Source organism: Salvelinus alpinus, chromosome 11 (assembly GCF_045679555.1).
Source record: "Salvelinus alpinus chromosome 11, SLU_Salpinus.1, whole genome shotgun sequence".
NCBI lineage: Eukaryota > Metazoa > Chordata > Actinopteri > Salmoniformes > Salmonidae > Salvelinus > Salvelinus alpinus.
This window is the reverse complement of record NC_092096.1, coordinates 52,441,363-52,468,222: the sequence shown is the minus strand read 5'-3', so window position 1 is coordinate 52,468,222 and position 26,860 is coordinate 52,441,363. Positions and strand designations below refer to the sequence as shown.

Below are 26,860 nucleotides of genomic sequence, written 5' to 3'. Positions count from 1 at the left end.
ATTAATAAGTGAACTACAGAAAATGTATGCTGCAAGAACATTGTCATTCTTCTCTCTGACAAGGACATACATCCCTGCACAACTTTTCATGTGTACTCATCAGCCCAACAACTAGGTTTTCGCAGGTTTTTGCATATGATTACATCCATTTTTCTATTTGACTCTCTCTGATCACAGCGGGAAAAGACAGCTTCACAGAGTGCCTTCCTTCACAAACCCACACTGCTAAAGATGAAGAGAGCAAACCATGACCACTCAACTATAACAAACAGGTGACCTCATGTGAAGTTCCTCAGCCTTGTAATTTCATACACTGTGCACTGGAAAAAGTCAAACTTAACCAATTGCTTGATTAGCGTTATTATGCAAGTTGAGTGGACTTAATTTAAAAATGACAAGAATTTAAGCCAAAGTGTTTGTGTCTTTAGTCAAGACACTCTGCTTGAAGTCAGTTGTATTTGAACAAGCTTGTTGAGTAAAATACAAAATTAATGTTTGCTCAAAACAACTCAAAACGACACCAATCATCATCATTATCATTATTCCAGCATGATCTCTTGCTGGTTGATTTTCAGAATGGTTTGTTTCAATACCTGTGTATTTGTATGTACCTTAGAAAAAATTATGTTATCTATGTTTGTGTAGCATAAGATTAATCAACCAATCAAACTAATCCAATCTGTTAGTAGTTCGACTTATTTCACCCTTTACTGTTATGGCTGTTCCAGTTAATATGATTTAGGTAGTCTCAGTAATCAATCTTCCATACCCCAACAGTCATTCTGAATGCAGGTTGCGTGTGATTAAAAGTTCCAATTGTTGGATATCCTAACTCTGGCTGGATTCCAATAGGAAATAAACAGCACTTTGCAAGCCAACATAATGTGACTTGCAGGCTTGATGTGGCCTGTTAACCAGGAGTTTCAGACCAGTGTGTTAGGGTGTAACTAGGCCCTCAAATGCTTTATGATATATGTAATGTGTGTCTTAATGAGTTTCATTTTAAAGACAACATATTCACTTAGGCACTCACTTGGTGAAGGCTAGAGTACTCAAAACCATTCAATAGAACAATCATGTCTCTGTCGCAAACAAATACAGTCATGAGTGTTTATTTACAATTCACTCTAAATGCAAGGCACTCATGGTACGCAAAAAGGTAGAACATTTTTTTATTCTGTGAACAACACATTTCAGAATCTCCTAATTGTAACTAGGCCTTCTAAGAAATGCATAAGGCCCAATGATATACTGTACATATGATAATTAATAATGGGAGAAGAGTACAATCGTGAAAAAGAAAGCAAATAGTGCAGGTTGTGATGAAATTAAGCAGTAACATCTAGGCCTATCTACAGAATATACACGTGTAAGATGCAGAGGATGCAAAGGGATCTATATCTATGGAAGGCGCAGCCTATGACAACATCCTGTTCAGCTCACAGTACTTTCTGGTAGGGAGAGAAGGGGGCCTTCTGGGCGTCCAAATGTGATCTTGTCATACAGAGTCTGCGGCTACATGTGACAGACAGTCAAGAAGAAACTGTTTCAGCATCAAGAAAGGTAGTGACTATTCTTAAAGTAGACTACATAGTCTTCCATTCAATCACATACATTTTACCATTATGACCATTTATATCTTACCTTGTTCAATCTTGGGATAACCAGATCATTGACAGTTTCATAGATGGATATTGGGTTTACCTGACTGTTTGATCTTGTCTGGAATCAAAATACAGCCCATTACAATACAGTACATACAGCTTCACACACTCAGATACATAATAATGGCAATGCAAACTTACATCTCTACTTCTTGTGTTGATCATAACATCAGCATATATTGTGTTGTCAGTTAGATCTGCTGTGGTTTATAAGAACAAAATATCAACCAATCAGATACATTTCATACAGGATATCAACAAACGTACCCAGGAATTAATGAGGGGTCTCACTCTTTTTTCTAATTTCTAGCAAATCCCCCCAAAAAATCATATCAGCTGAAGAATACTTCTAGAACCACCTGAAATTTCACCTTAAGAATAGTGGAGGCCCCTAAGCTGTACATACCTGTGTTACTTTGGCCCCTGCAGTAGCACATTGCCACAGCTGCAGTGAGGATCAGCACCACAGCGCCTCCCACTGATACTCCGATATAGATGGTATACCACACCAGTCCTGTCACATATTCTACAACACACATGATTAGACTATACAATATGATAAAGACTAAATGGCTCTATATCATATACATCCAATGTATTCACATGCATTACATATTATATTTGACAACATAAGCGTATAAGCACACTGAAAAGTGTATGGAAGGGATTATTATGATATCTAGGTACCTGGGGCGGTTGTGTCATTTCTACACTTTACTGTCTCAAAGGCAGTTTTCCAACTGACCAGGTTGGAGGCGTTGCACTTTACACTGATGTTTCTCTCTGCTGGTGAGAGAGAGAAGTAAATCTGCTGGGCGTCCCCGTAGATCTCATTGTCTCTCTCCCAGGTGTAGGTAAGGTTGGGGTAGCAGGACACGTTGCACACCAGCCGTACCGTACAGGAGTGGTTGGCCAATAGCTTGATGTCTGTCTGGATCGCCACCTTGGATATAGGCTCTGACCAACCAGGAGAGAGATAAAGACTCATAATCAGTCTTCTAAATGAACCCTACCATAGCCATACCACCAGGAGAAAGACAACTTGAAAATGTGATGATATTTAACAAAGCATGGTGAGTAAAGTCTGTATGAAACCACAAAACCTGTGTTATAGTTTACAGATCATCAGCCATGGTTATGGATATAAATAAGAATGATATTTAAAATAGGATGCAAAAAGATGAAAACAGCCTACCGTGGACTTTCAGAGTGATGGTTTTACTGTTAATCTGACCTTTGTCCCCTTCGCCTGTAAGTAGAAAATCCCCTGAGTCTTGCAGTGTCAGTTCTCTGACTGTTAAACTGAAGTTTTTGGTGTTCATCTTTAGTCTCCCATCAAACTGGGATCCAGGTGAATATACAACTTCTGAGTTGAATTCTGCAATTTCCTTTCCCATATACTTCCACACCAAGGATTTGAAATGTCCATTCTCTATGCCTGCCAGCAGCTCCACGGAGTCCCCCACTCTCTTGTTGATGATCAGAGGAACACCTACACCTGAAACACACAAATACACACGTTATAAAGGTGAAATAAAACATTCTGACATCAGTCAATGGTTGCACACTATATTACAATGATCTTATTACTGTATAATTATTCATGTAGTACGATGTAGCAAGTGACGTAATTACTCATTGTTACACTCTAATACTTGTTACAGTGTGACTGTAATACTTGTGACAGTGTGCCAACATGAATAACTACACAATAATACACTACAATACAAAGTCCTACTTAATCAATAATAGATAATAATGGATTGGATTTATATAGCGCATTTCCAGGTTTCATTTATGCTGTACGTGGAACTTAGCATATTTTCACTTTATATCTTTATGTATCTGAGTGTGTGGGTCCTATTTTACTTCATTAAAGTCCACTCCTCCCCCACATTCAGTAGAACAGGATGAGATGACAGGAAAAGAGAAGTGGGGGTGGATCTGATAACCCCTCCTCGGCTCACAAGTACAAATACCACTGTTTTACTGTGTAATTATTCACCAGAAATGCATCATATACTGCATGGGCAACATTATAATTACATATCAGTCTGACGTAATGTTTTATAAACCCTTATAAAAAAAATGTCAGTCATGAATTAAGACTAAATACAGTTACAGTTCATTGAAGAATTTAAGACATAACTGCAGTTATCCTAGTCCTGCAATGTATCATATTATGTAATAGAAACAATAATTTGATACAGTCCCATATGACCTTAAATGTAATGAATGACAGCCTTTAGGCACAGGGTCATAAGATCTAAACCAGGCCAGAACTTGTCCGTGTAGACCAATTTGGGTCTCCTGCAGAATCAATACATCATGTTATGTTCCTGAATATAGGTATTATGTAGGTGTTATCAAACAGTAATAAAGCAAATGTTTCGAGATATCCAACCAATCACTGATGACTAGGCATTCTTACAGGCAACACACACCATGTAAAAACCAACAAGGAAGTTAGAGAAAGCTGATGGTTTTCCTTACTTTATCATGCAAGCAAGCACATGCAATAGATCCTGTTTGGGGATGATTCTACCCTCTTGGTTTCACATTAGAATAAGGAGACCATTGAAAAGACCCTAAGCAGCCAACTGACTAAAGTCAGTCAGTGGTTATCCATTTAGGCAAGACAGAATGTATCCTGTTTGGTTCCAAACACAAAGTGAAAAACTCTCCAACTTCTCGGTCAAGTTTAATTAATGACGTAGCGGTGAAGGAAAAATGCTCTGTTACATTCATTGGGATGTGAACTGGGACCAACACATGACATGCGAACTTGTGGCTCTGAAGGCCATTGGGAATGTTCACTCCAGGACCAGGTTCCTGGCAAAGGTAGCCAAGTTCCTGGATAGAGAGACAATGAGGACCCTGGCAACATCTCTGATACAGGGCCACTATGACTATGCTTGTATCTCATGATTCAGTGGCATAACAAAAAATCTGAAGGACAAACTTCCAACGGCCCAAAACAAACTAAAGTGCCAGTTTCCAGTTGATCTGGTGGTGGTGCAGATTAAACTGTTGATGGTTTTTAAAGTGATACATGACCTTTCCCCCAGTTACCTGTCTGGTTATTTTAATTTCATTGGAGACTCTCATAGCATCACACCAGAGCCAGTGTTGCCAATAAGAGACCGCTGCTCTATTTACATTTATATTTAAGTCATTTAGCAGACGCTCTTATCCAGAGCGACTTACAAATTGGTGCATTCACCTTATGATATCCAGTGGAACAACCACTTTACAATAGTGCATCTAACTCTTAAGGGGGGGGGGGGGGGTTAGAAGGATTACTTTATCCTATCCTAGGTATTCCTTAAAGAGGTGTGGTTTCAGGTGTCTCCGGAAGGTGGTGATTGACTCCGCTGACCTGGCGTCGTGAGGGAGTTTGTTCCACCATTGGGGTGCCAGAGCAGCGAACAGTTTTGACTGGGCTGAGCGGGAACTGTACTTCCTCAGAGGTAGGGAGGCGAGCAGGCCAGAGGTGGATGAACGCAGTGCCCTTGTTTGGGTGTAGGGCCTGATCAGAGCCTGAAGGTACGGAGGTGGCGTTCCCCTCACAGCTCCGTAGGCAAGCACCATGGTCTTGTAGCGGATGCGAGCTTCAACTGGAAGCCAGTGGAGAGAGCGGAGGAGCGGGGTGACGTGAGAGAACTTGGGAAGGTTGAACACCAGACGGGCTGCGGCGTTCTGGATGAGTTGTAGGGGTTTAATGGCACAGGCAGGGAGCCCAGCCAACAGCGAGTTGCAGTAATCCAGACGGGAGATGACAAGTGCCTGGATTAGGACCTGCGCCGCTTCCTGTGTGAGGCAGGGTCGTACTCTGCGAATGTTGTAGAGCATGAACCTACAGGAACGGGTCACCGCCTTGATGTTAGTTGAGAACGACAGGGTGTTGTCCAGGATCACGCCAAGGTTCTTAGCACTCTGGGAGGAGGACACAATGGAGTTGTCAACCGTGATGGCGAGATCATGGAACGGGCAGTCCTTCCCCGGGAGGAAGAGCAGCTCCGTCTTGCCGAGGTTCAGCTTGAGGTGGTGATCCGTCATCCACACTGATATGTCTGCCAGACATGCAGAGATGCGATTCGCCACCTGGTTATCAGAAGGGGGAAAGGAGAAGATTAATTGTGTGTCGTCTGCATAGCAATGATAGGAGAGACCATGTGAGGATATGACAGAGCCAAGTGACTTGGTGTATAGCGAGAATAGGAGAGGGCCTAGAACAGAGCCCTGGGGGACACCAGTGGTGAGAGCACGTGGTGCGGAGACAGATTCTCGCCACGCCACCTGGTAGGAGCGACCTGTCAGGTAGGACGCAATCCAAGCGTGGGCCGCGCCGGAGATGCCCAGCTCGGAGAGGGTGGAGAGGAGGATCTGATGGTTCACAGTATCAAAGGCAGCCGATAGGTCTAGAAGGATGAGAGCAGAGGAGAGAGAGTTAGCTTTAGCAGTGCGGAGCGCCTCCGTGACACAGAGAAGAGCAGTCTCAGTTGAGTGACTAGTCTTGAAACCTGACTGATTTGGATCAAGAAGGTCATTCTGAGAGAGATAGCAGGAGAGCTGGCCAAGGACGGCACGTTCAAGAGTTTTGGAGAGAAAAGAAAGAAGGGATACTGGTCTGTAGTTGTTGACATCGGAGGGATCGAGTGTAGGTTTTTTCAGAAGGGGTGCAACTCTCGCTCTCTTGAAGACGGAAGGTACGTAGCCAGCGGTCAAGGATGAGTTGATGAGCGAGGTGAGGTAAGGGAGAAGGTCTCCGGAAATGGTCTGGAGAAGAGAGGAGGGGATAGGGTCAAGCTGGCAGGTTGTTGGGCGGCCGGCCGTCACAAGACGCGAGATTTCATCTGGAGAGAGAGGGGAGAAAGAGGTCAAAGCACAGGGTAGGGCAGTGTGAGCAGAACCAGCGGTGTCGTTTGACTTAGCAAACGAGGATCGGATGTCGTCGACCTTCTTTTCAAAATGGTTGACGAAGTCATCCGCAGAGAGGGAGGAGGGGGGAGGAGGGGGAGGAGGATTCAGGAGGGAGGAGAAGGTTGGAATTTAGAGTGGTAGAAAGTGGCTTTAGCAGCAGAGACAGAAGAGGAGAATGTAGAGAGGAGGGAGTGAAAGGATGCCAGGTCCGCAGGGAGGCGAGTTTTCCTCCATTTCCGCTCGGCTGCCCGGAGCCCTGTTCTGTGAGCTCGCAATGAGTCGTCGAGCCACGGAGCAGGAGGGGAGGACCGAGCCGGCCTGGAGGATAGGGGACATAGAGAGTCAAAGGATGCAGAAAGGGAGGAGAGGAGGGTTGAGGAGGCAGAATCAGGAGATAGGTTGGAGAAGGTTTGAGCAGAGGGAAGAGATGATAGGATGGAAGAGGAGAGAGTAGCGGGGGAGAGAGAGCGAAGGTTGGGACGGCGCGATACCATCCGAGTAGGGGCAGTGTGGGAAGTGTTGGATGAGAGCGAGAGGGAAAAGGATACAAGGTAGTGGTCGGAGACTTGGAGGGGAGTTGCAATGAGATTAGTGGAAGAACAGCATCTAGTAAAGATGAGGTCAAGCGTATTGCCTGCCTTGTGAGTAGGAGGGGAAGGTGAGAGGGTGAGGTCAAAAGAGGAGAGGAGTGATAAGAAGGAGGCAGAGAGGAATGAGTCAAAGGTAGACGTGGGGAGGTTAAAGTCACCCAGAACTGTGAGAGGTGAGCCATCCTCAGGAAAGGAACTTATCAGGGCATCAAGCTCATTGATGAACTCTCCAAGGGAACCTGGAGGGCGATAAATGATAAGGATGTTAAGCTTGAAAGGGCTGGTAACTGTGACAGCATGGAATTCAAAGGAGGTGATAGACAGATGGGTCAGGGGAGAAAGAGAGAATGTCCACTTGGGAGAGATGAGGATCCCAGTGCCACCACCCCGCTGACCAGAAGCTCTCGGGGTGTGCGAGAACACGTGGGCAGACGAGGAGAGAGCAGTAGGAGTAGCAGTGTTATCAGTGGTAATCCATGTTTCCGTCAGTGCCAAGAAGTCGAGGGACTGGAGGGAAGCATAGGCTGAGATGAACTCTGCCTTGTTGGCCGCAGATCGGCAGTTCCAGATGCTGCCGGAGACCTGGAACTCCACGTGGGTCGTGCGCGCTGGGACCACCAAATTAGAGTAGCAGCTGCCACGCGGTGTGAAGCGTTTGTATGGTCTGTGCAGAGAGGAGAGAAGAGGGATAGACAGACACATAGTTGACAGGCTACAGAAGAGGCTACGCTAATGCAAAGGAGATTGGAATGACAAGTGGACTACACGTCTCGAATGTTCAGAAAGTTAAGCTTACGTTGCAAAAAATCTTATTGACTAAAATGATATAGTACTGCTGGCTGGTGAAATAGGCTAGCTAGCAGTGGCTGCGTTGTTGACTTTGTTTGAAAGTGTAGCTGGCTAGGTAACCTCTAACTGGCTAGGTAACCTCGACAATTACTCTAGACTACACAATTATCTTGGATACAAGGACAGCAAAGACAACTATGTAGCTAGCTAACACTACGCTAATCAAGTCGTTCCGTTGTAATGTAATCGTTTCTACAGTGCTACTATTCAGTAGGAGTTGGCTAGCTAGCAGTGTTAGCTAGCAGTGTTGACTAGGTAGGAGAACGGCAGCGCGGCGGACGAAAATAGCTGGCTAGCTAACCGATAATTACTCTAAACTACACAATTATCTTAGATACAAAGACAGCAAAGACAACTATGTAGCTAGCTAACACTACACTAATCAAGTCGTTCCGTTGTAATGTAATAGTTTATACAGTGCTGCTATTCGGTGGCTAGCTGGCTAGCTGGCTAGCTGGCTAGCTAGCAGTGTTGACTACGTTACGTTAGAAGGACGAAAATAGCTGGCTAGCGAACCTCAATAATTACTCTAAACTACACAATTATCTTTGATACAAAGACGGCTATGTAGCTAGCTAAGATCAAACAAATCAAACCGTTGTACTGTAATGAAATGAAATGAAATGTATGAAATAAAATACTACCTGTGGAGCGAAGCGGAATGCGACTACTCGCTCCAACCGGAAGTGCTTCTCTATGCTCTATAGGAGCATGGCTGGAAAAAGCTCTTTCCTAAACACTGGTGCAGAGGAATGGAATGGTGTACCAAACCATATAACATCTGTCAATACACTAGGGAGTTTAAATAACTTCCGGCGCCGACAGAGATGGCCGCCTCGCTTCGCGTTCCTAGGTAACTATGCAGTATTTTGTTTTTTTATGTGTTATTTCTTACATTGGTACCCCAGGTAATCTTAGGTTTCATCACATACAGTCAGGAGGAACTACTGAATATAAGAGCAACGTCAACTTACCATCATTACAACCAGGAATATGACTCTCTCGAAGCGGATCCTGTGTTTTGCCTTCCACCCAGTACAATGGATCTGATCCCAGCCGGCGACCCTAAACAACGACGCCGTAAAAGGGGCAAACGAAGCGGTCTTCTGGTCAGGCTTCGGAGACGGCCACATCGCGCTCCACTCCCTAGCATACTACTCGCCAATGTTCAGTCTCTTGACAACAAGGTTGATGAAATCCGAGCACGGGTAACATTCCAGAGAGACATCAGAGACTGTAACGTTCTTTGCTTCATGGAAACATGGCTCACTCGAGAGACGCTAACGGAGTCGGTGCAGCCAGCTGGTTTCTTCACGCATCGCATCGACAGAAACAAACATCTTTCTGGTAAGAAGAGGGGCGGGGGTGTATGCCTTATGATTAACGAGACGTGGTGTGATCATAACAACATGCAGGAACTCTAGTCATTCTGTTCACCTGATTTAGAATTCCTCACAATCAAATGTCAACCGCATTATCTACCAAGGGAATTCTCTTCGATTATAATCACAGCCGTATATATTACCTCCCAAGCAGACACATCGATGGCCCTGAACGAACTTTATCTGACTCTATGTAAACTGGAAACCACACACCCTGAGGCTGCATTCATCGTAGCTGGAGATTTTAACAAGGCTAATCTGAAAACAAAACTCCCTAAATTCTACCAGCATATCGATTGCGCATCCAGGGCTGGTAAAACCTTGGATCATTGTTATACTAACTTCCGCGACGCATATAAGGCCCTCCCCCGCCCTCCTTTTGGAAAAGCTGACCACGACTCCATTTTAATGCTTCCAGCCTACAAACAGAAACTAAAACAGCAAGCTCCCGCGCTCAGGTCTGTTCAACGCTGGTCCGACCAATCTGATTCCACGCTTCAAGACTGCTTCGATCACGTGGATTGGGATATGTTCCGCATTGCGTCCAACAACAACAACATTGACGAATACGCTGATTTGGTGAGCGAGTTCATTAGAAAGTGCATTGACGATGTCGTACCCACAGCAACGATTAAAACATTCTCAAACCAGAAACCGTGGATTGATGGCAGCATTCGCGTGAAACTGAAAGAGCGAACCACTGCTTTTAACCAGGGCAAGGTGACCGGAAATATGACCGAATACAAACAGTGTAGCTATTCCCTCCGCAAGGCAATCAAACAAGCTAAGTGCCAGTATAGAGACAAAGTAGAGTCGCAATTCAACAGCTCAGACACAAGAGGTATGTGGCAGGGTCTACAGTCAATCACGGATTACAAAAAGAAAACCAGGATGTCTTGCTCCCAGACAGACTAAGTAACTTTTTTGCTCGCTTTGAGGACAATACAGTGCCCCTGACACGGCCCGCTACCAAAACCTGCGGGCTCTCCTTCACTGCAGCCGAGGTGAGTAAAACATTTAAACGTGTTAACCCTCGCAAGGCTGCAGGCCCAGACGGCATTCCCAGCCGCGTCCTCAGAGCATGCGCAGACCAGCTGGCTGGTGTGTTTAAGGACATATTCAATCAATCCTTATCCCAGTCTGCTGTTCAAACATGCTTCAAGAGGGCCACCATTGTTCCTGTTCCCAAGAAAGCTAAGGTAACTGAGCTAAACGACTACCGCCCCGTAGCACTCACTTCCGTCATCATGAAGTGCTTTGAGAGACTAGTCAAGGACCATATCACCTCCACCCTACCTGACACCCTAGACCCACTCCAATTTGCTTACCGACCCAATAGGTCCACAGACGACGCAATCGCAACCACACTGCACACTGTCCTAACCCATCTGGACAAGAGGAACACCTATGTGAGAATGCTGTTCATCGACTACAGCTCAGCATTTAACACCATAGTACCCTCCAAACTCGTCATCAAGCTCGAGACCCTGGGTCTCGACCCCGCCCTGTGCAACTGGGTCCTAGACTTCCTGACGGGCCGCCCTCAGGTGGTGAGGGTAGGTAATAACATCTTCAACCCGCTGATCCTCAACACTGGGGCCCCACAAGGGTGCGTTCTGAGCCGTCTCCTGTACTCCCTGTTCACCCACGACTGCGTGGCCATGCACGCCTCCAACTCAATCATCAAGTTTGCGGACGACACTACAGTGGTAGACTTGATTACCAACAACGACGAGACGGCCTACAGGGAGGAGGTGAGGGCCCTCGGAGTGTGGTGTCAGGAAAATAACCTCACACTCAACGTCAACAAAACAAAGGAGATGATTGTGGACTTCAGGAAACAGCAGAGGGAGCACCCCCCTATCCACATCGACGGGTCAGTTGTGGAGAAGGTGGAAAGTTTTAAGTTCCTCGGTGTACACATCACGGACAAACTGAATTGGTCCAACCACATAGACAGCGTTGTGAAGAAGGTGCAGCAGCGCCTCTTCAACCTCAGGAGGCTGAAGAAATTCGGCTTGTCACCAAAAGCACTCACAAACTTCTACAGATGCACAATCGAGAGCATCCTGTCGGGCTGTATCACCGCCTGGTACGGCAACTGCTCCGCCCACAACCGTAAGGCTCTCCAGAGGGTAGTGAGGTCTGCACAACGCATCACCGGGGGCAAACTACCTGCCCTCCAGGACACCTACACCACCCGATGTCACAGGAAGGCCATAAAGATCATCAAGGACAACAACCGCCCGAGCCACTGCCTGTTCACCCCGCTGTCATCCAGAAGGCGAGGTCAGTACAGGTGCATTAAAGCAGGGACCGAGAGACTGAAAAACAGCTTCTATCTCAAGGCCATCAGACTGTTAAACAGCCACCACTAACATTTAGTGGCCGCTGCCAACATACTGACTCAACTCCAGCCACTTTAATAATGGGAATTGATGGAAATTATGTAAAAATATATCACTAGCCACTTTAAACAATGCCACTTAATATAATGTTTACATACCCTACATTACTCATCTCATATGTATATGTATATACTGTACTCTATATCATCTACTGCATCTTGCCATCTTTATGTAATACATGTATCACTAGCCACTTCAAACTATGCCACTTTATGTTTATATACCCTACATTACTCATCTCATATGTATATACTGTACTCTATACCATCTACTGCATCTTGCCTATGCCGTTCTGTACCATCACTCATTCATATATCTTTATGTACATATTCTTTATCCCTTTACACTTGTGTGTATAAGGTAGTAGTTGTGGAATTGTTAGGTTAGATTACTTGTTGGTTATTACTGCATTGTCGGGAACTAGAAGCACAAGCATTTCGCTACACTCGCATTAACATCTGCTAACCATGTGTATGTGACAAATAAAATTTGATTTGATTTGATTTGATATATACCTTTAAGACATGGTTTATGTTCAAAATGCTTCAAAACTGTGCATGTATAATTGTTTCAATGAACGTTACTTGGTAATCTATTTTATTCCTTTTACAGGTTCCTCTCTATTCATGAGATGTATTTGAGATGTATTTTGTTTTCATGTTATCTTGTGTACACTGTATTTTTGTTTTATTGTATATTCAAGAGGACCACAATGGGGATACGTTTTTAAACTTGTTTGTGTCATCCTCATTGATGGTTCTACTGTGTTTAAAATGTTGAAATAAATAAGAATAGTTACAGAACTTACCATAGTGGAGGTTGGAGAGTAGGAGAAGTAGTATTCCCTGTTTGGAGAAGCAGGAGATGGGACCACCAGACATCTCTTTAAGGTGTTGGCTGTTTCCTCTGGCTGTATGTCCTTGTCTTTCACTGTCACTGACGGCTAGCAGTTGACTATCCAAAACACACAGAGAAGAAAGAGCAGAGACTTCCTTTTGATGAGGGCTGCTGTTCTATAAAATAATTCCTGTATGTTAGCTGAAAAATAAGTCACATTCTACCTCTTCACTCAGCTTGAGAGTTAGAAGATGAGGCGTGGGTGTGTTTGGGGTCTGTCACTGTGTTGATCAGTGTGATGGTGGTGGTTTTGGTGCATGTGTTTCCTAGCTGCTGCTGGTTGTGTGGTTAATGGTCATGGTGTTTCACAGATACCGGTAGCTTTGTTACTTTATGAGCAGACCATTCAATGTTGCAGAGAAAGAGGAAGGAGCTAGATAGAGGGCTCGGGAGAAGAGAGAGAAAGACAGAGAGCGAGATTGAGACAGAGACAGAGAAAGAGAAAGAAAGACAGAGAGAGAGAGAGGGGGGAGAGAGGGGGGGTTAGAGAGAGCGAGCGAGAGAGAGCAAAAATGTCATAACAGTGTCTGTGCAGTTTGATCTTGGCTTCATATGTCTGCAGAAGTGTTTGCATGACTTCTTCTGCATGCTCATAGGTCAGTGTGACTGAGGGACATGAAACACCTGACAACTTTTTCGGAAGGTAATGGGTCCCAGGTTACTGATAGAGGCCCCCCTTCTACGTTTCATATAACAGCTTGTGGTGATGTCACTTCCTGTGACTGTTTCTCAGGAGCAGTGACAATGACCTGGCTGCCGGTTGTCTGTCTGACCACTTAGACATTAACACATAGACACAGAAACCCCCTAACTGGAACAGTGACCTTCCGGACCATGCAGGGACACTGAAAATATCAGTCAGAGTCATACACCACTAATGTCATTAATCGTTATGACCTGTCTGTAGGATGAGGAGGCAATATGGGAGAACTGGTAGTCATTCATACGTAGGTTACTAGCTCCTCAGAACTCCTGCAGAGTATATGACATCATAAAATTGAGAAGAACTGTTCTTTTCAGGCACACTCTTCCCCCAAAAGTCATTCTGAAAATCTCAACGGGTCTTCAGCAGATGGGGTACGGCTTTTGAACTTTGCTCATGGGGCATTGATGTTATATTTCTCAAGATTCAATGGGTATATATAATTAAGTCCAAAAATGTATGTAGAAATAGCAGATTGCCCTTTAACTCACACATTGTGGAGAGTGAGATCATTACTAGGCTGAAAGGAGGTTTGACCAAATGAGGTTGTATGGAAAAGTTGATGATGATGAGGACAATATCTATTTACTGTAAGAAAGCACTCATGCCATCTGGTGGATAAAAAATAGTTTATTAAAAAAGCACAATGCAAAGATATTGTAAAAGTACAGGCCATTAGAAGAAAACGTGGATAATACTTTTTGGGAAATTCATATACAAATATGTTATTCTATCATATGAATAGATCAACAATAAAACTCAATTCACAATACAAAGCAGATACAATTGCAGTAGCTGCAGATAAGATGCATCATCATTGCACCATATAGTAGAAAAAATATGCTTTTACAGTGAAACACAATTAAACCATGCTTAAATACAATAAAATAAGTAAATAAAATAAGTAACGCCTTAATGTACAAGGTGTTATTGCGTGTGTGTTTGTGCATGTGTGTGTTTGCTTGTGTGTGTTGAGCGAACAAAATCCATGTTCCGGGTTCCTCCTCCTCCTCTGATGGTGTGTCCTTCCATCCCTCCATCCCTCCATCCCTCAGGTACCTGCAACATGTCATCACACAAAGTTGTTCAGGACATGCAGTCAAATAAACTGTTAAGAATTAAACAAAGAGACATACTTTAAATACATTATATTTTGATATCAGAGAATTAGATCCATATTAGTATCATATTAATTATCAATCACATATGACTATTAGTCTTACCTGGGGCTGTGACTGGCTTCAATTGAGAATAGACCGAATCTGCCTCAGGTGGGGTTGATGTTTCTGTAAGGGGTGAGGATAAAACATCAGAATAATATAACAGTTATATACAGAATATTATGCACCTAGTCAATATGGGGTCAGAGGTGTAAGGGTATGATAGGGGGAATATGGAAGGAGGGATGTCCAGTCTTACTTTTCTTCTTCTTGGCTTTGGCATTCTGTTTAAGGTCAACCTCAGCATAGGTCACATCCACAGGTCCAGTTGCTGCTGAAAATTGACATTTCCAGTCAGCAAATTAAGGAAGTAGCTTATTGAATATTTTGCATCCTTTTTGAAACTCCCAAATCGCACATTTAGATTTTACTGACTGCCAACCTGTAGAATGAGTCTCACCTGTGGTCTTCCCTGTCTTGACCTCAGAATAGACTGGATTTTCTTTTGGATCAGCTGTCATTTCTGAGGAGGTGAAGAGAATTTGTATGTTTTTATCAAATTTGATGAGTAAAAAACACTGCTGCATTTTGTGTGACAGTTGAGAGTTACTTTTCTTTTTCTTGTCCAACTTTTTGAGTTGAATCTTGGCGTACATCACATCACTTGGTCCAGCAGTAGCAGCACCAGCATCTGAAATATACCGGTAATACACTAATATCTCTACTTACTGTTAGTATGCTAGTCATATTAAACATATGAAGAATAACAGCAACAACAACTCTATACTGTATTCATGCTAAATTAAAACATACAGGTAGCCTGGTGTTTAGTAACCGAAAGGTTGCTGGGCCAGTAACCGAAAGGTTGCTGGATCGAATCCCTGAGCTGACAAGGGAAAAATCTGTCGTTCTGCAACTGAGCAAGGCAGTTAACCCACTGTTCCCCAGGCACCGAAGACGTGGATGTCAATTAAGGCAGCCCCCCCCCCCCCCCCGCACCTCTCTGATTCAGAGGGGTTGGGTTAAATGCAGAAGACACATTTCATTTGAAGGTATTCAGTTGTACAACTGACTAGGTATCCCCCTTTCCCTTTCCCAGTACCATTGTCATTACTGTCTGAGGGCGTGATTGTATCATAGATGTTAGCGACACCTGTTGGTCAAAGTAGAGAGAGTTAGATTAATAGGTTGGTTTTCCATAAGCTTGCCTAGGGACATAGAGTACGGTAACATCTATATAAAGTGAATGGTGAAAAGTCAGTATGTGAAGTTACAGAGAGGAGAGTGACAGTGGTCTGGGACGAGAGACTGACCATGCTGCAGATTATTATACTCAGCATCAGGAGCCCGGCCCTGGGTAGATCCTTGGTCCTGTTGGGGGTCCAGGTTGGTCCTCTGGGGCTGGGGGGGCCTACAGGGAGAGAGATACTCATGAAACACACAGATCCTATTTTACTGTATGAAAAGTTGAAAGACAGGTGTACTCACCAGAATATTCTGTTGCAACAGGAACCTGTAATGAGAAATGCGTAATATTATATTGTATCAATTCGTTAATGTTTAAAACTTTTGTAATTAGACATTTTTCTCCTAAACATGAACCAAAAAGATAAATATGAATTGATAAAAGTCTCACCTCCGGCTTTTTTATATCGACACAGCAGTACCAGGAGAATGGCCAGTAAAACACCAGCAACAACCAGGCCCACAACCACTCCTACGAGGACTGATGTAGACGGTCCAGGAGTTACGCCTGGAGAGAGAACAGCAAATCACCATCCGACTCTGAGGTAGTTGTAGAAAATAAATAAAGTAGCAGAGGTTGTAACTCCAAACCTACAGTACACTTTTTAACACTATAAATCACAGCTGACCACAGATATTATGAAAAGGTCATGTGATCATAATTGTTTTTCTCACCTCTCACTGTCACCCAGCTCTCTGGTGATTCTCCTTCATTAGATTTACACTTATAGAAGCCTTCTTCTGACTTGGAAACTGTAGGGATGGTCATCTCTCCTGTGGTCTCATTCCTGATGAGAACTCCATCTTTGTAGAAATCAACCTTGGGGTTCGGGTTTGTTTCCTGATATCTATTTGTACAGCTGAGAGTCATAGATTCTCCCTCAGTTATGGGATAGGGAGGGCTCTCCAGGATCAGATTGCCAACTGTATAACATAATATATAAATAATACTGTAAATCTGGAGTAATCACCAACATGAGCTTGTATTTTATGAGATGCAACCATTCAGTTACAGAATTGAACATCATTATCAAACATTGTAATGTTAAAAAGGTTAGTGACTGTTGTACAACAGACGTACCATCCACTGTGATGTTGACAGCATTACTGTACTCTCCTGATCCAGACTCACACCAGTACACTCCACTGTTCCCTGTGTATGTGGACCTGATGGTACATGTGGACCCTGCTCTTGATCCCCAGTTAGAGACATACTCTGACTCCACTGCTTTCTCTCTGTATCTCTTCAGTCTCCATCCAGTAGAGTTCCTCTTCTCCTCACAGCTTAGTGAGAGAGACGTTGATGTAAAGTGTTGAGTTCTGTTAGGTCTTATTTTGAGAGACACTGATGGTTGCGGATCTGAAATAAAGAGTGACAGAGTCAAACGTACACAGTGGTTATATATACACATGAGGGTGACTTAAATGTGATAAAATGCTGTTTCAATGCAGTTAGTTACCTCCTGACCAGAGAAACTGAGGTTCACTGTAGAGTGTGTCATAGACTGGGTCTCCTCTCCCAGCTCTACACACATATCCTCCTGTGTGACTAAGACCAGCAGGGATCAGAGTGTAGGAGTCTTCACTAGTCCCATTGCCAGATAGAGGCTCTACAGAGTAGGACCTGTCCGATAGGGAGAGTAACCCAGCTGTGTAGGGAACAGTTCGGTACCAGAAGAACCTCCAGCCTGTAGATGACTCTTTAACCCCACAGCTCAGAGTAACTGAGTCTCCAGGGTTCAGCCACTGAGGAGAGACACTCAGGACAGCTTGGGGTTTATCTGTTATGAAGGAAATGACACAAATCAAATGTTCAGTCTTTAAAATGTTTAACCATTTTGTTATTATGGTATTGTACCTCACCCCACAATCAAACTATAGTTTTGTTACATCATTGAAACCACTGTCTGCTATTTGACCTCATCCCTTCTGTCTTTCTCTTTCAATCCCATTAAAACAGACTTACCTAACACAGTCAATTGTATAGCATTACTTGTCTGGGAGTGTTTTAAGCCATTTGTTTTCTGAAGACCTTCACAGGTATATAGACAATTCTTTGCAGGACTGATTCTGTACTCAGGCTCTGTATTCGTGTAGACCGACTTCCCACTGTTATAAAACACATACTCAATCTCTTCTCCCCCTTGAATGTCACAACTGAGAGTGACAGTCTCCCCACTGAATATCTGGGGCCAGATGGGTTGGAGGGTCAGAACAGCCACAGGTCTCTCTGCACAGACACAACACAGAAAATAAACATTATCACACACATTAGAATGTAAAATAATTTTGATCAGCATTTATCACAACATGACCATATCATAAGTTGTCATTTCTGAACATACACTATGCACTCTGAACTGTCTGACTTACCAAGGTCTATCAGAATACTGACATATACAGTGATGTCTACACACACACACACACACACACACACACACACACACACACACACACACACACACACACACACACACACACACACACACACACACACACACACACACACACACACACACACACACACACCTTTCACAGTGATAGTGACAGGATCACTGATGATTGATGATATGGATCTGGACTGGATCTCTCCCTGACACCAGTAGAGACCCTGGTCAGACTCAGCAGCTCTACTGATGGTGAAGGTGGCTCCTTTTGTAGTGTGTCTGCTAGACAAGGTCACTACTTTCATTTTTTTGTCTTTGTACCATGTATACCTCCAGCCACTGTCAGACCCCATTGAACACGTCAGAGTTACTGTCTCTCCAGAATAGAGGGGACCGCGTGGAGAGGCTTTCACTGAGGCCGTGGGCAGAGCTGTGGAAACACAGTTATATATGAAGACAAATGCAGTCAGAGCACAAATCTCTCCAACGTATGATCTTACTTCTGTAGGTAGTACTGTAACTATTCATTTTTCCATTCATACTGACACACAGACCACATCTACATGATTGACTCAATATAAATTGTGTCCATTTGTTTGATTAAAAAAACACATAAAGTAACTCACCTTTCACAGTGATAGTGACAGGATCACTGATGATTGATGATATGGATCTGGACTGGATCTCTCCCTGACACCAGTAGATACCCTGGTCAGACTCAGCAGCTCTACTGATGGTGAAGGTGGCTCCTGTTGTAGTGTGTCTGCTAGACAAGGTCACTACTTTGTTAGTGTTGTATTTGTACCATGTATACCTCCAGCCACTGTCAGATCCCACTGAACACGTCAGAGTTACTGTCTCTCCAGTGTATGCAGGGTCTGGATTTACGGTCAGTGTAGTTTCAGGAACAGCTAAGAAAACAGAGAGCAGAATATCAAAACATCTGGATACATGCTTGGTCATTTTAAATAATTTTGCTGTTGCATTTAACTTCTTGTCACTATACGGGGTGCTGTTTCGACTTAGCGAAAATTGGTCTCCAAATTAAACTGCCTAGTGCTCAATTCTTGCTCGTACAATATGCATATTATTACTACTATTGGATAGAAAACACTCTCTAGTTTCTAAAACCGTTTGAATTATGTCTGTGGGTGGAACAGAACTCCTTCTACAGCAAAAATCCTGACATGACTTGCGAAGGTCTGAGAATTATGCTCTGATCTGGGTTCAGTTTAAAAGTCTGTGTATATCCTATGGCTGGAAATGAACTGCACCCGCCTTCCCCTGGATGTCAGTAACCAATGAGAAGTGGAATGGGCTCTCTGCGTAGCTGTCCGAGTTTATAAAGCCAGAAGGAACGAGAGTACATTTCTTTTCCTCCTTCGTCATGGCGCAAGGCAAGAACTCAGGATGAAATTTTGGAACGCTCAGTTATCGACCAGAGATGTATCCGTCTGTAATTTAATTAAATATAGGTGTTAGAAACATCATAACGAAGTTATTTGAAACCGATTTATATCAGTTTATGCGAGTATATTGCTATTTTTCTGAATTTCCTTAGTATTTCGTTTGAGGATTTGGACATGTGTGTGCGACATAGCAGCTAATTCCAAAGGTGAAGAGGACGTTTTACAACAAAGCAACTATTCTTTTGAAGAAAGGACACATTGCCCAAGATACTGATGGAAGCTCGTCCAAAAGTAGGAACTATTTATGATGTTATTCCGTATTTATGTGGAAAAATGTAATAGTGTTTGATCACAATGTTTGCAGGCACTGGTCTGGCTGCAACGCACACTATATGTCTAGTAACGTTAATTTTAAAAATCTAACATAGCGATTGCATTAAGAACTAATTTATCTTTCGATTGTTGTCCAACTTATATTTTTTAGTCAAGTTTATGAATAGTATTTTTATTAGAATAGGCGCTAATCCAAGATGGCGCCGGCCAGAATGCATGCAATGTTTGTACTGATTACATAGTATAACCACGATTTATGCTGCTAAATATGCACATTTTCGAACAAAAGCTATATGCATTGTGTAATATGATGTTACAGGACTGTAAAGGCAGTCATTGTTGTTCTCCTCCTCAGACGAGGAGGAGCATGGATCGGACCAAGATGCGGATTGGTGATTAATCATACTTTTAATGAAAACAGCAAACAAGACACTACAAAACTACAAAACAACAAACGTGACTAACCTTCAACCGTCCTGTGTGGCCCAAACACTGACACAGGAACAAACACCCACAAAACCCCAGTGAAACCCTGGCTGCCTTAGTATGACTCTCAATCAGAGACAAATGATACACACCTGTCTCTAATTGAGAATCATACCAGGCCGAACACAAAACCCAACATAGAAATACAAAACATAGACTACCCACCCAACACTCACGCCCTGACCAATAAAGACATACAAAACAAGAGAAAACAGGTCAGGAACGTGACAGAACCCCCCCCTTAAGGTGCGAACTCCGGGCGCACCAGCACAAAGTCTAGGGGAGGGTCTGGGTGGGCGTCTGTCCACGGTGGCGGCTCTGGCGGTGGACGAGGTCCCCACCCCACCATAGTCACTCCCCGCTTCCGTATCCCCCTCCCAATGACCACCCTCCAACTCAACCCACCTAAATAAAGGGGCAGCATCGGGATAAGGGGCAGCAGCTCCGGGATAAGGGGCAGCAGCTCCGGGATAAGGGGCAGCAGCTCCGGGATAAGGGGCAGCAGCTCCGGGATAAGGGGCAGCAGCTCCGGACTGACTGGCAGCTCCTGACTGACTGGCAGCTCCTGACTGTAGGGCAGCTCATGACTGTAGGGCAGCTCATGACTGTAGGGCAGCTCATGACTGTAGGGCAGCTCATGACTGTAGGGCAGCTCATGACTGTCTGACGGCTCCGGCAGATCCTGTCTGGTTGGCGTCTCTGGCAGATCCTGTCTGGTTGGCGTCTCTGGCAGATCCTGTCTGGTTGGCGTCTCTGGCAGATCCTGTCTGGTTGGCGTCTCTGGCAGATCCTGTCTGGTTGGCGGCCCTGGCAGATCCTGACTGACGACTGGCTCTAGCGGCTCCTGACTGACTATCGGTTCTGACGGCTCGGGACAGACGGGCGGCTCTAATGGCTCGGGACAGACGGATGGCTCAGACGGCACTTGGCAGACGGATGGCTCAGACGGCACTGGGGAGACGGATGGCTCAGACGGCACTGGGGAGACGGATGGCTCAGACGGCGCTGGGGAGACGGATGGCTCAGACGGCGCTGGGGAGACGGATGGCTCAGATGGCGCTGGGGAGACGGATGGCTCAGATGGCGCTTGGCAGACGGGCAGTTCAGGCGCCGCTGGGCAGATGGGCAGTTCAGGCACCGCTGGGCAGACGGGCCGTTCAGGCACCGCTGGGCAGACGGCAGACTCTGGCCGGCTGAGACGCACTATAGGCCTGGTGCGTGGTACCGGAACTGGAGGTACCGGGCTGAGGGCACGCACCTCAGGGCGAGTGCGGGGAGAAGGAACAGTGCGTCCAGGGCTCTGGAGACGCACAGGAGGCTTGGTGCGTGGTGCCGGAACTGGAGGCACTGGGCTGGAGACACGCACCATAGGGAGAGTGCGTGGAAGAGGAACAGGGCTCTGGAGATGCACTGGAAGCCTGGTGCGTGGTGTAGGCACTGGTGGTACTGAGCTGGGGTGGGAAGGTGGCGCCGGATATACCGGACCGTGAAGGAGGACACGTGCTCTTGAGCACCGAGCCTCCCCAACCTTACCAGGTTGAATGGTCCCCGTAGCCCTGCCAGTGCGGCGAGGTGGAATAGCCCGCACTGGGCTATGCAGGCGAACCGGGGACACCACCTGTAAGGCTGGTGCCATGTACGCCGGCCCGAGGAGACGTACTGGAGACCAGATACGTTGGGCCGGCTTCATGGCACTCGGCTCGATGCCCAACCTAGCCCTCCCAGTGCGGCAAGGTGGAATAGCCCGCACTGGGCTAAGCACGCGTACTGGGGACACCGTGCGCTTTACCGCATAACACGGTGTCTGACCAGTACGACGCCCTCTTACTCCACGGCAAGCCCGGGGAGTTGGCTCAGGTATCCAACCCGGCTTCGCCACACTCCCCTTTAGCCCCCCCCCCCCCCCAAGAAATGTTTGGGTGAGCCTCTCGGGCTTCCAGCCTCTCATACGTGCTGCCTCCTTAATCCACCGCTCCTGGGCTGTGGCTGCCTTCTTCTCCTCCCGCGAGCGGCGATTCACACCAACCTTAGCCCAGGGTCCTTCTCCGTTGAATATTTGTTCCCAACTCCATTCCTCTTCTCTCCATTGCTTTAGTTCCTTTCCTCTGGCTCCAATCCGCTTGGTCCTGTTGTGGTGGGTGTTTCTGTAAAGGCAGTCATTGTTGTTCTCCTCCTCAGACGAGGAGGAGCATGGATCGGACCAAGATGCGGATTGGTGATTAATCATACTTTTAATGAAAACAGCAAACAAGACACTACAAAACTACAAAACAACAAACGTGACTAACCTTCAACCGTCCTGTGTGGCCCAAACACTGACACAGGAACAAACACCCACAAAACCCCAGTGAAACCCTGGCTGCCTTAGTATGACTCTCAATCAGAGACAAATGATACACACCTGTCTCTAATTGAGAATCATACCAGGCCGAACACAAAACCCAACATAGAAATACAAAACATAGACTACCCACCCAACACTCACGCCCTGACCAATAAAGACATACAAAACAAGAGAAAACAGGTCAGGAACGTGACAAGGACTGTCATCTGATGAAGTATATCAAGGTTAGTAAAATTATATATCTTTTGTTGGGTTGTTACGATCGCTAACATTTACAGCTGGTAAATGCGGTTGTGATTCTGGCTATTGTGGTACGCTCATATAATGCTATATTGTGTTTTCGCTGTAAAACACTTAGAAAATCTGAAATATTGTCTGGATTCACAAGATCTGTGTCTTTCGATTGCTGTAGGCTGTGTATTTTTCAGAAGTGTTTTATGATGAGTAATTATAATTTGCCGTCGGTCTCTGTAATTATTCCGGCTGCTTCCAACGCTATTTCAGATTGCAGCTGCAATGGTAAACTGTGATTTATACCTGAAAAATGCACATTTTCTAAAAAAAAATATCCTATACCATAAATATGTTATCAGACTGTCATCTTATGAAGTTGTTTCTTGGTTAGTGGCTATATATATCTTTATTTAGTCGAATTAGTGATAGCTACTGATGCAGGAAAAAAATGGTGGAGAAAAAAAGTTGTGTCTTTTGCTATCAGTGGTTAGCTAATAGATTTACATATTGTGTCTTCCCTGTAAAACATTTTAAAAATCAGAAATGATAGCTGGATTCACAGGATCTGTATCTTTCATCTGGTGTCTTGGACTTGTGATTTAATGATATTTAGATGCTACTATTTACTTGTGACGCTATGCTAGGCTATGCTAGTCAGCTTTTTTTACTGTGGGGGGTGCTCCCGGATCCGGGTTTAGTAGCCGTGAAAGGTTTAAGTTTTGATTAAAGTTTATTTCAAATAGGGGTATGTTGACTCTATTCAGTTAGAATTTACAGTCTACACAGTATATCTGTATTTAGATTAACCCTCCTTGGCTCAAAATTCATAAAGTCCAGATAGTGATTGAAGATTAATAGTGAGCTCACCAGTGACACTAATGTAGAGAGATGTATCTATGTCAAGTGGTTATGGGCATGGAGGCACTTGAGTGATAAGATGATATACCTGTCACTGTCAGTCTGACTGCATCACTCCACATAGAATACTTCCCATTATCAATATGTTTACCCAGACACGAGTAGTCTCCATTGTTTGAAATCATAACCTCACTGATCTCATATTTATGCTCCCTACTGAATAAGTCTACAGCATCCTTGCTCCATGTGTATTCCCAGTCAGTGACTTCTCCCCTTTGTATGTGACATCTGAGAATGACAGACTCTCCACTGAATATCTGGGAGGATGTGGGGTTTATGGTCAGAACAGCCTTTGCCTTTCCTGCACAAAATAAAACCAGCATGAAACAATACTATACACATGTTATTTTGAGACATTCAAAACACAAAATATGTCTTTCCAAAAGTAGCTTAAAAATTACAAATAAAACATTTGATGAAGCATTAAGAGATGGAGGCTTGATCAAGTGTAAAAATATCTACCATCATCGTCTTCAGAGTGTCCAGAGTAGATGTGTGTACTCAGCACTGCAACAAAGAAAGTCACATTGCTCCAATATTAACTTGAAATAAATAATAACATGCCATAATCATGTTACTGATTACCAAATCCACTCTGTACTTTATTTTAAAGGTGCAATCTATGATTTCTATACACATTTTTTATCATTAAATTAGTCGTTGGCATTTATTCTTGAAGAGTATAACTTTTAATTCCCTCAAAACTGTCTGATCCCATCATAAACCAAAATATATGGTTATGTTATGACAACTACTGTAAACAATGCAGATGAATGAATTTCCTTAGCCCCATCCCTCAGCCATATACCACAAAAAGTGTCAGGGTGGCCATTTTGTGGTAGTTTGAATTACGGACTGCAGCTTTAAATGGCCACTGACTTCCCATGTTCTGCACACAGAGAGTGTACAGAGACCAAAAACACCAAAACACCACTCATTAATCTCTTAACACAGTTTACTATGACTGTAGTGAAGGAACCCTCAACCATTTACAATAATCACAACTTGATTATACAACACATCCAACAAATATTGCATTTTATATTCATTGTCATTGACAGCACATTTTGCAACCACTGAGTTAACACCACTCTTTAGTTCCTGATTAATGACTTGGTTAAATGCACAGCACCACACTAACCAGGTCTGCATGGCATCGGCTATACAAGCTCAGGTTCTCACAGAGATGCAACATCAATGTAGGGTGGTCACTTTCTTACTTCATATCTAACCATATTTGCTGCAATTTCCTTTGAGTGCCATTTACTAATATTTTCTCAATAAGGGCTAAAACACCAAAAACAAAGCTAAAGCGTGAAACTGTCTTCATTTTGATTAATGTCTTATTCCCTTTTCTTTTAAATTCTTAGTAAATCAGGTAATTAGTGTTCATAAACAAACACACTAACTCAGTACTTACATAGCAGCAAACAGAGCAAGGTGTGCTCCATTCTGTCCCCACAGACAAGTGACTTTCTCTATGACTACAGTCCTTCTAACAAACCCCTTTACTTCCTATATGATGACAGTCTGCTTAGATCCCACCACTTCACTCTGAGATCACACCTCTTCACCGCACACAGAAAAACAGAGAGAAAGATTCTTGAGAAATGTAAAAATAGATAGATAAGTAAGTGTAGGCCTTCACTCAAACCTTTGCTCAGTTGTCAGGTGGCAAGCCAAGCCAGCTAACCTCAGTTGTGGCACAATGGAAATGGACATCTCCAGCCACCTCTCACTTCTCAATCACTCTCTCTCTCACTCATAAAAATAGATGAATAAATAAGTAAAAAAATTATTGACAAAAAGAAAAGCAATTGAAAAAAGTTTAAAATAATGACAAAAATTAACAATAGGCAAACACAAACAATATACACACACACACACACACACACACACACACACACACACACACACACACACACACACACACACACACACACACACACACACACACACACACACACACACACACACACACACACACACACACACACACACCTCAGATGGTTCTGTTATGAGTAATATGTTTAGTTAGCTACTGTCTACATAGATATGTTTGTTATTGTGTTGCTTATGGTTGTATTTCAATTTGTTTGTATTTGTGATGTTTATTAGGGCTATTGTTCATGTACTGTATTATGTGTGTGTTGTTTGTGTGTGTGTGTGTGTGTGTGTGTGTGTGTGTGTGTGTGTGTGTGTGTGTGTGTGTGTGTGTGTGTGTGTGTGTGTGTGTGTGTGTGTGTGTGGGTGTGTGTATAATGTTTGTGCTTGCCTATTGTTTATTTTTGTCATTATTTTAAACTTTTTCAATTGCTTCTCTTTTTGTAAATTATTTTTTTACTTATTTATTAATTTATTTTTATATACATTATATATATATATATTTATATTTTTTTGTATTTTCTTAAAACCGCATTGTTGGTAAAGGGCTTGTAAGTAAGCATTTCACTTTTGTATTCGGCGGATGTGACAAATAACATTTGATTTGTGTGTTATTTATTACCACTGACCAGAGATGGGAGGAGTTTCAAAGCTGTAACTGGGGAACTGGGTTTCTAGGTTAAAGTCTAGAGGTTCATTTAGCTTCACATCATTACATGTTGAATACATTAATCTATTTTCGTTAACTATTTACCTCTAAAAATATCTAAGTGGTATGTTGTAGAGTGTAGAGTGTGGGACACATGTACAACATTTGTGAAGAAACCAGGAGAAAGGTTACAGGGGAAGCAGTTACTGACTTCACCTTTAGTTTGTATACTATGGTAAACGTCTGGGGTTTCTTATCGCCCCCTTCAGGGACAGGCCTGTAACTACTCCACATTCTTGTGGATCACAATATCGAAATAATCAATCAATCAAATTTTTGGCTTGGTCAGGGTGTGAGTTGGGGTGGGTATTCTATGTTCTATTATTTGTATTTCT

The 26,860-nt window shown here is 43.8% G+C and overlaps 2 protein-coding genes across 3 annotated transcripts; both read right to left on the bottom strand.

Moving 5' to 3' along the window:
* Positions 1-1,298: 1,298 nt before the first annotated feature.
* On the bottom strand, positions 1,299-12,920 carry LOC139534905 (SLAM family member 8-like). Its single transcript, XM_071334440.1, has 7 exons — positions 12,625-12,920; positions 2,860-3,162; positions 2,352-2,621; positions 2,071-2,190; positions 1,833-1,864; positions 1,645-1,722; positions 1,299-1,515 (listed from the first exon to the last, which is right to left on the bottom strand). The coding sequence occupies exons 1-7, from the start codon at positions 12,695-12,697 to the stop codon at positions 1,435-1,437; spliced, it is 957 nt and encodes a 318-aa protein (XP_071190541.1). The 5' UTR covers positions 12,698-12,920; the 3' UTR covers positions 1,299-1,434.
* A 1,134-nt stretch (positions 12,921-14,054) lies between these two features.
* LOC139534894 (Fc receptor-like protein 4) lies at positions 14,055-25,725 on the bottom strand. Of its 2 annotated transcripts, none has more exons than XM_071334426.1 (18): positions 25,353-25,725; positions 24,395-24,439; positions 23,961-24,233; positions 18,835-19,119; positions 18,351-18,638; positions 17,788-18,051; positions 17,282-17,602; positions 16,903-17,181; positions 16,497-16,745; positions 16,213-16,329; positions 16,065-16,089; positions 15,890-15,987; positions 15,679-15,729; positions 15,187-15,267; positions 15,037-15,099; positions 14,836-14,910; positions 14,640-14,702; positions 14,055-14,475 (listed from the first exon to the last, which is right to left on the bottom strand). In XM_071334426.1, exons 1-18 carry the CDS (start codon positions 25,381-25,383, stop codon positions 14,468-14,470), a joined length of 2,616 nt encoding a protein of 871 aa, XP_071190527.1. In that variant the 5' UTR covers positions 25,384-25,725; the 3' UTR covers positions 14,055-14,467. The 2 variants fall into 2 exon arrangements, with proteins under 2 accessions (XP_071190527.1, XP_071190528.1); XM_071334427.1 differs by having other exon boundaries at positions 14,836-14,907.
* Positions 25,726-26,860: the final 1,135 nt, after the last annotated feature.

What these genes read in the sequence shown, in the direction of transcription:
- LOC139534905 (XM_071334440.1), bottom strand. Translation starts at nt 12,697, where the DNA reads ATGTCTGGTGGTCCCATCTCCTGCTTCTCCAAACAGGGAATACTACTT. An exon ending in ACTCTCCAACCTCCACTATG is followed by an intron (nt 3,163 to 12,624) that starts GTAAGTTCTGTA and finishes TGTGTGTTTCAG; the next exon opens with GTGTAGGTGTTCCTCTGATC. An exon ending in TTATCCCAAGATTGAACAAG is followed by an intron (nt 1,516 to 1,644) that starts GTAAGATATAAA and finishes TGTCACATGTAG; the next exon opens with CCGCAGACTCTGTATGACAA.
- LOC139534894 (XM_071334426.1), bottom strand. Translation starts at nt 25,383, where the DNA reads ATGGAGCACACCTTGCTCTGTTTGCTGCTAT. An exon ending in ACACTCTGAAGACGATGATG is followed by an intron (nt 24,234 to 24,394) that starts GTAGATATTTTT and finishes TATTTTGTGCAG; the next exon opens with GAAAGGCAAAGGCTGTTCTG. An exon ending in CTCAGACAGTAATGACAATG is followed by an intron (nt 15,268 to 15,678) that starts GTACTGGGAAAG and finishes GGTATATTTCAG; the next exon opens with ATGCTGGTGCTGCTACTGCT.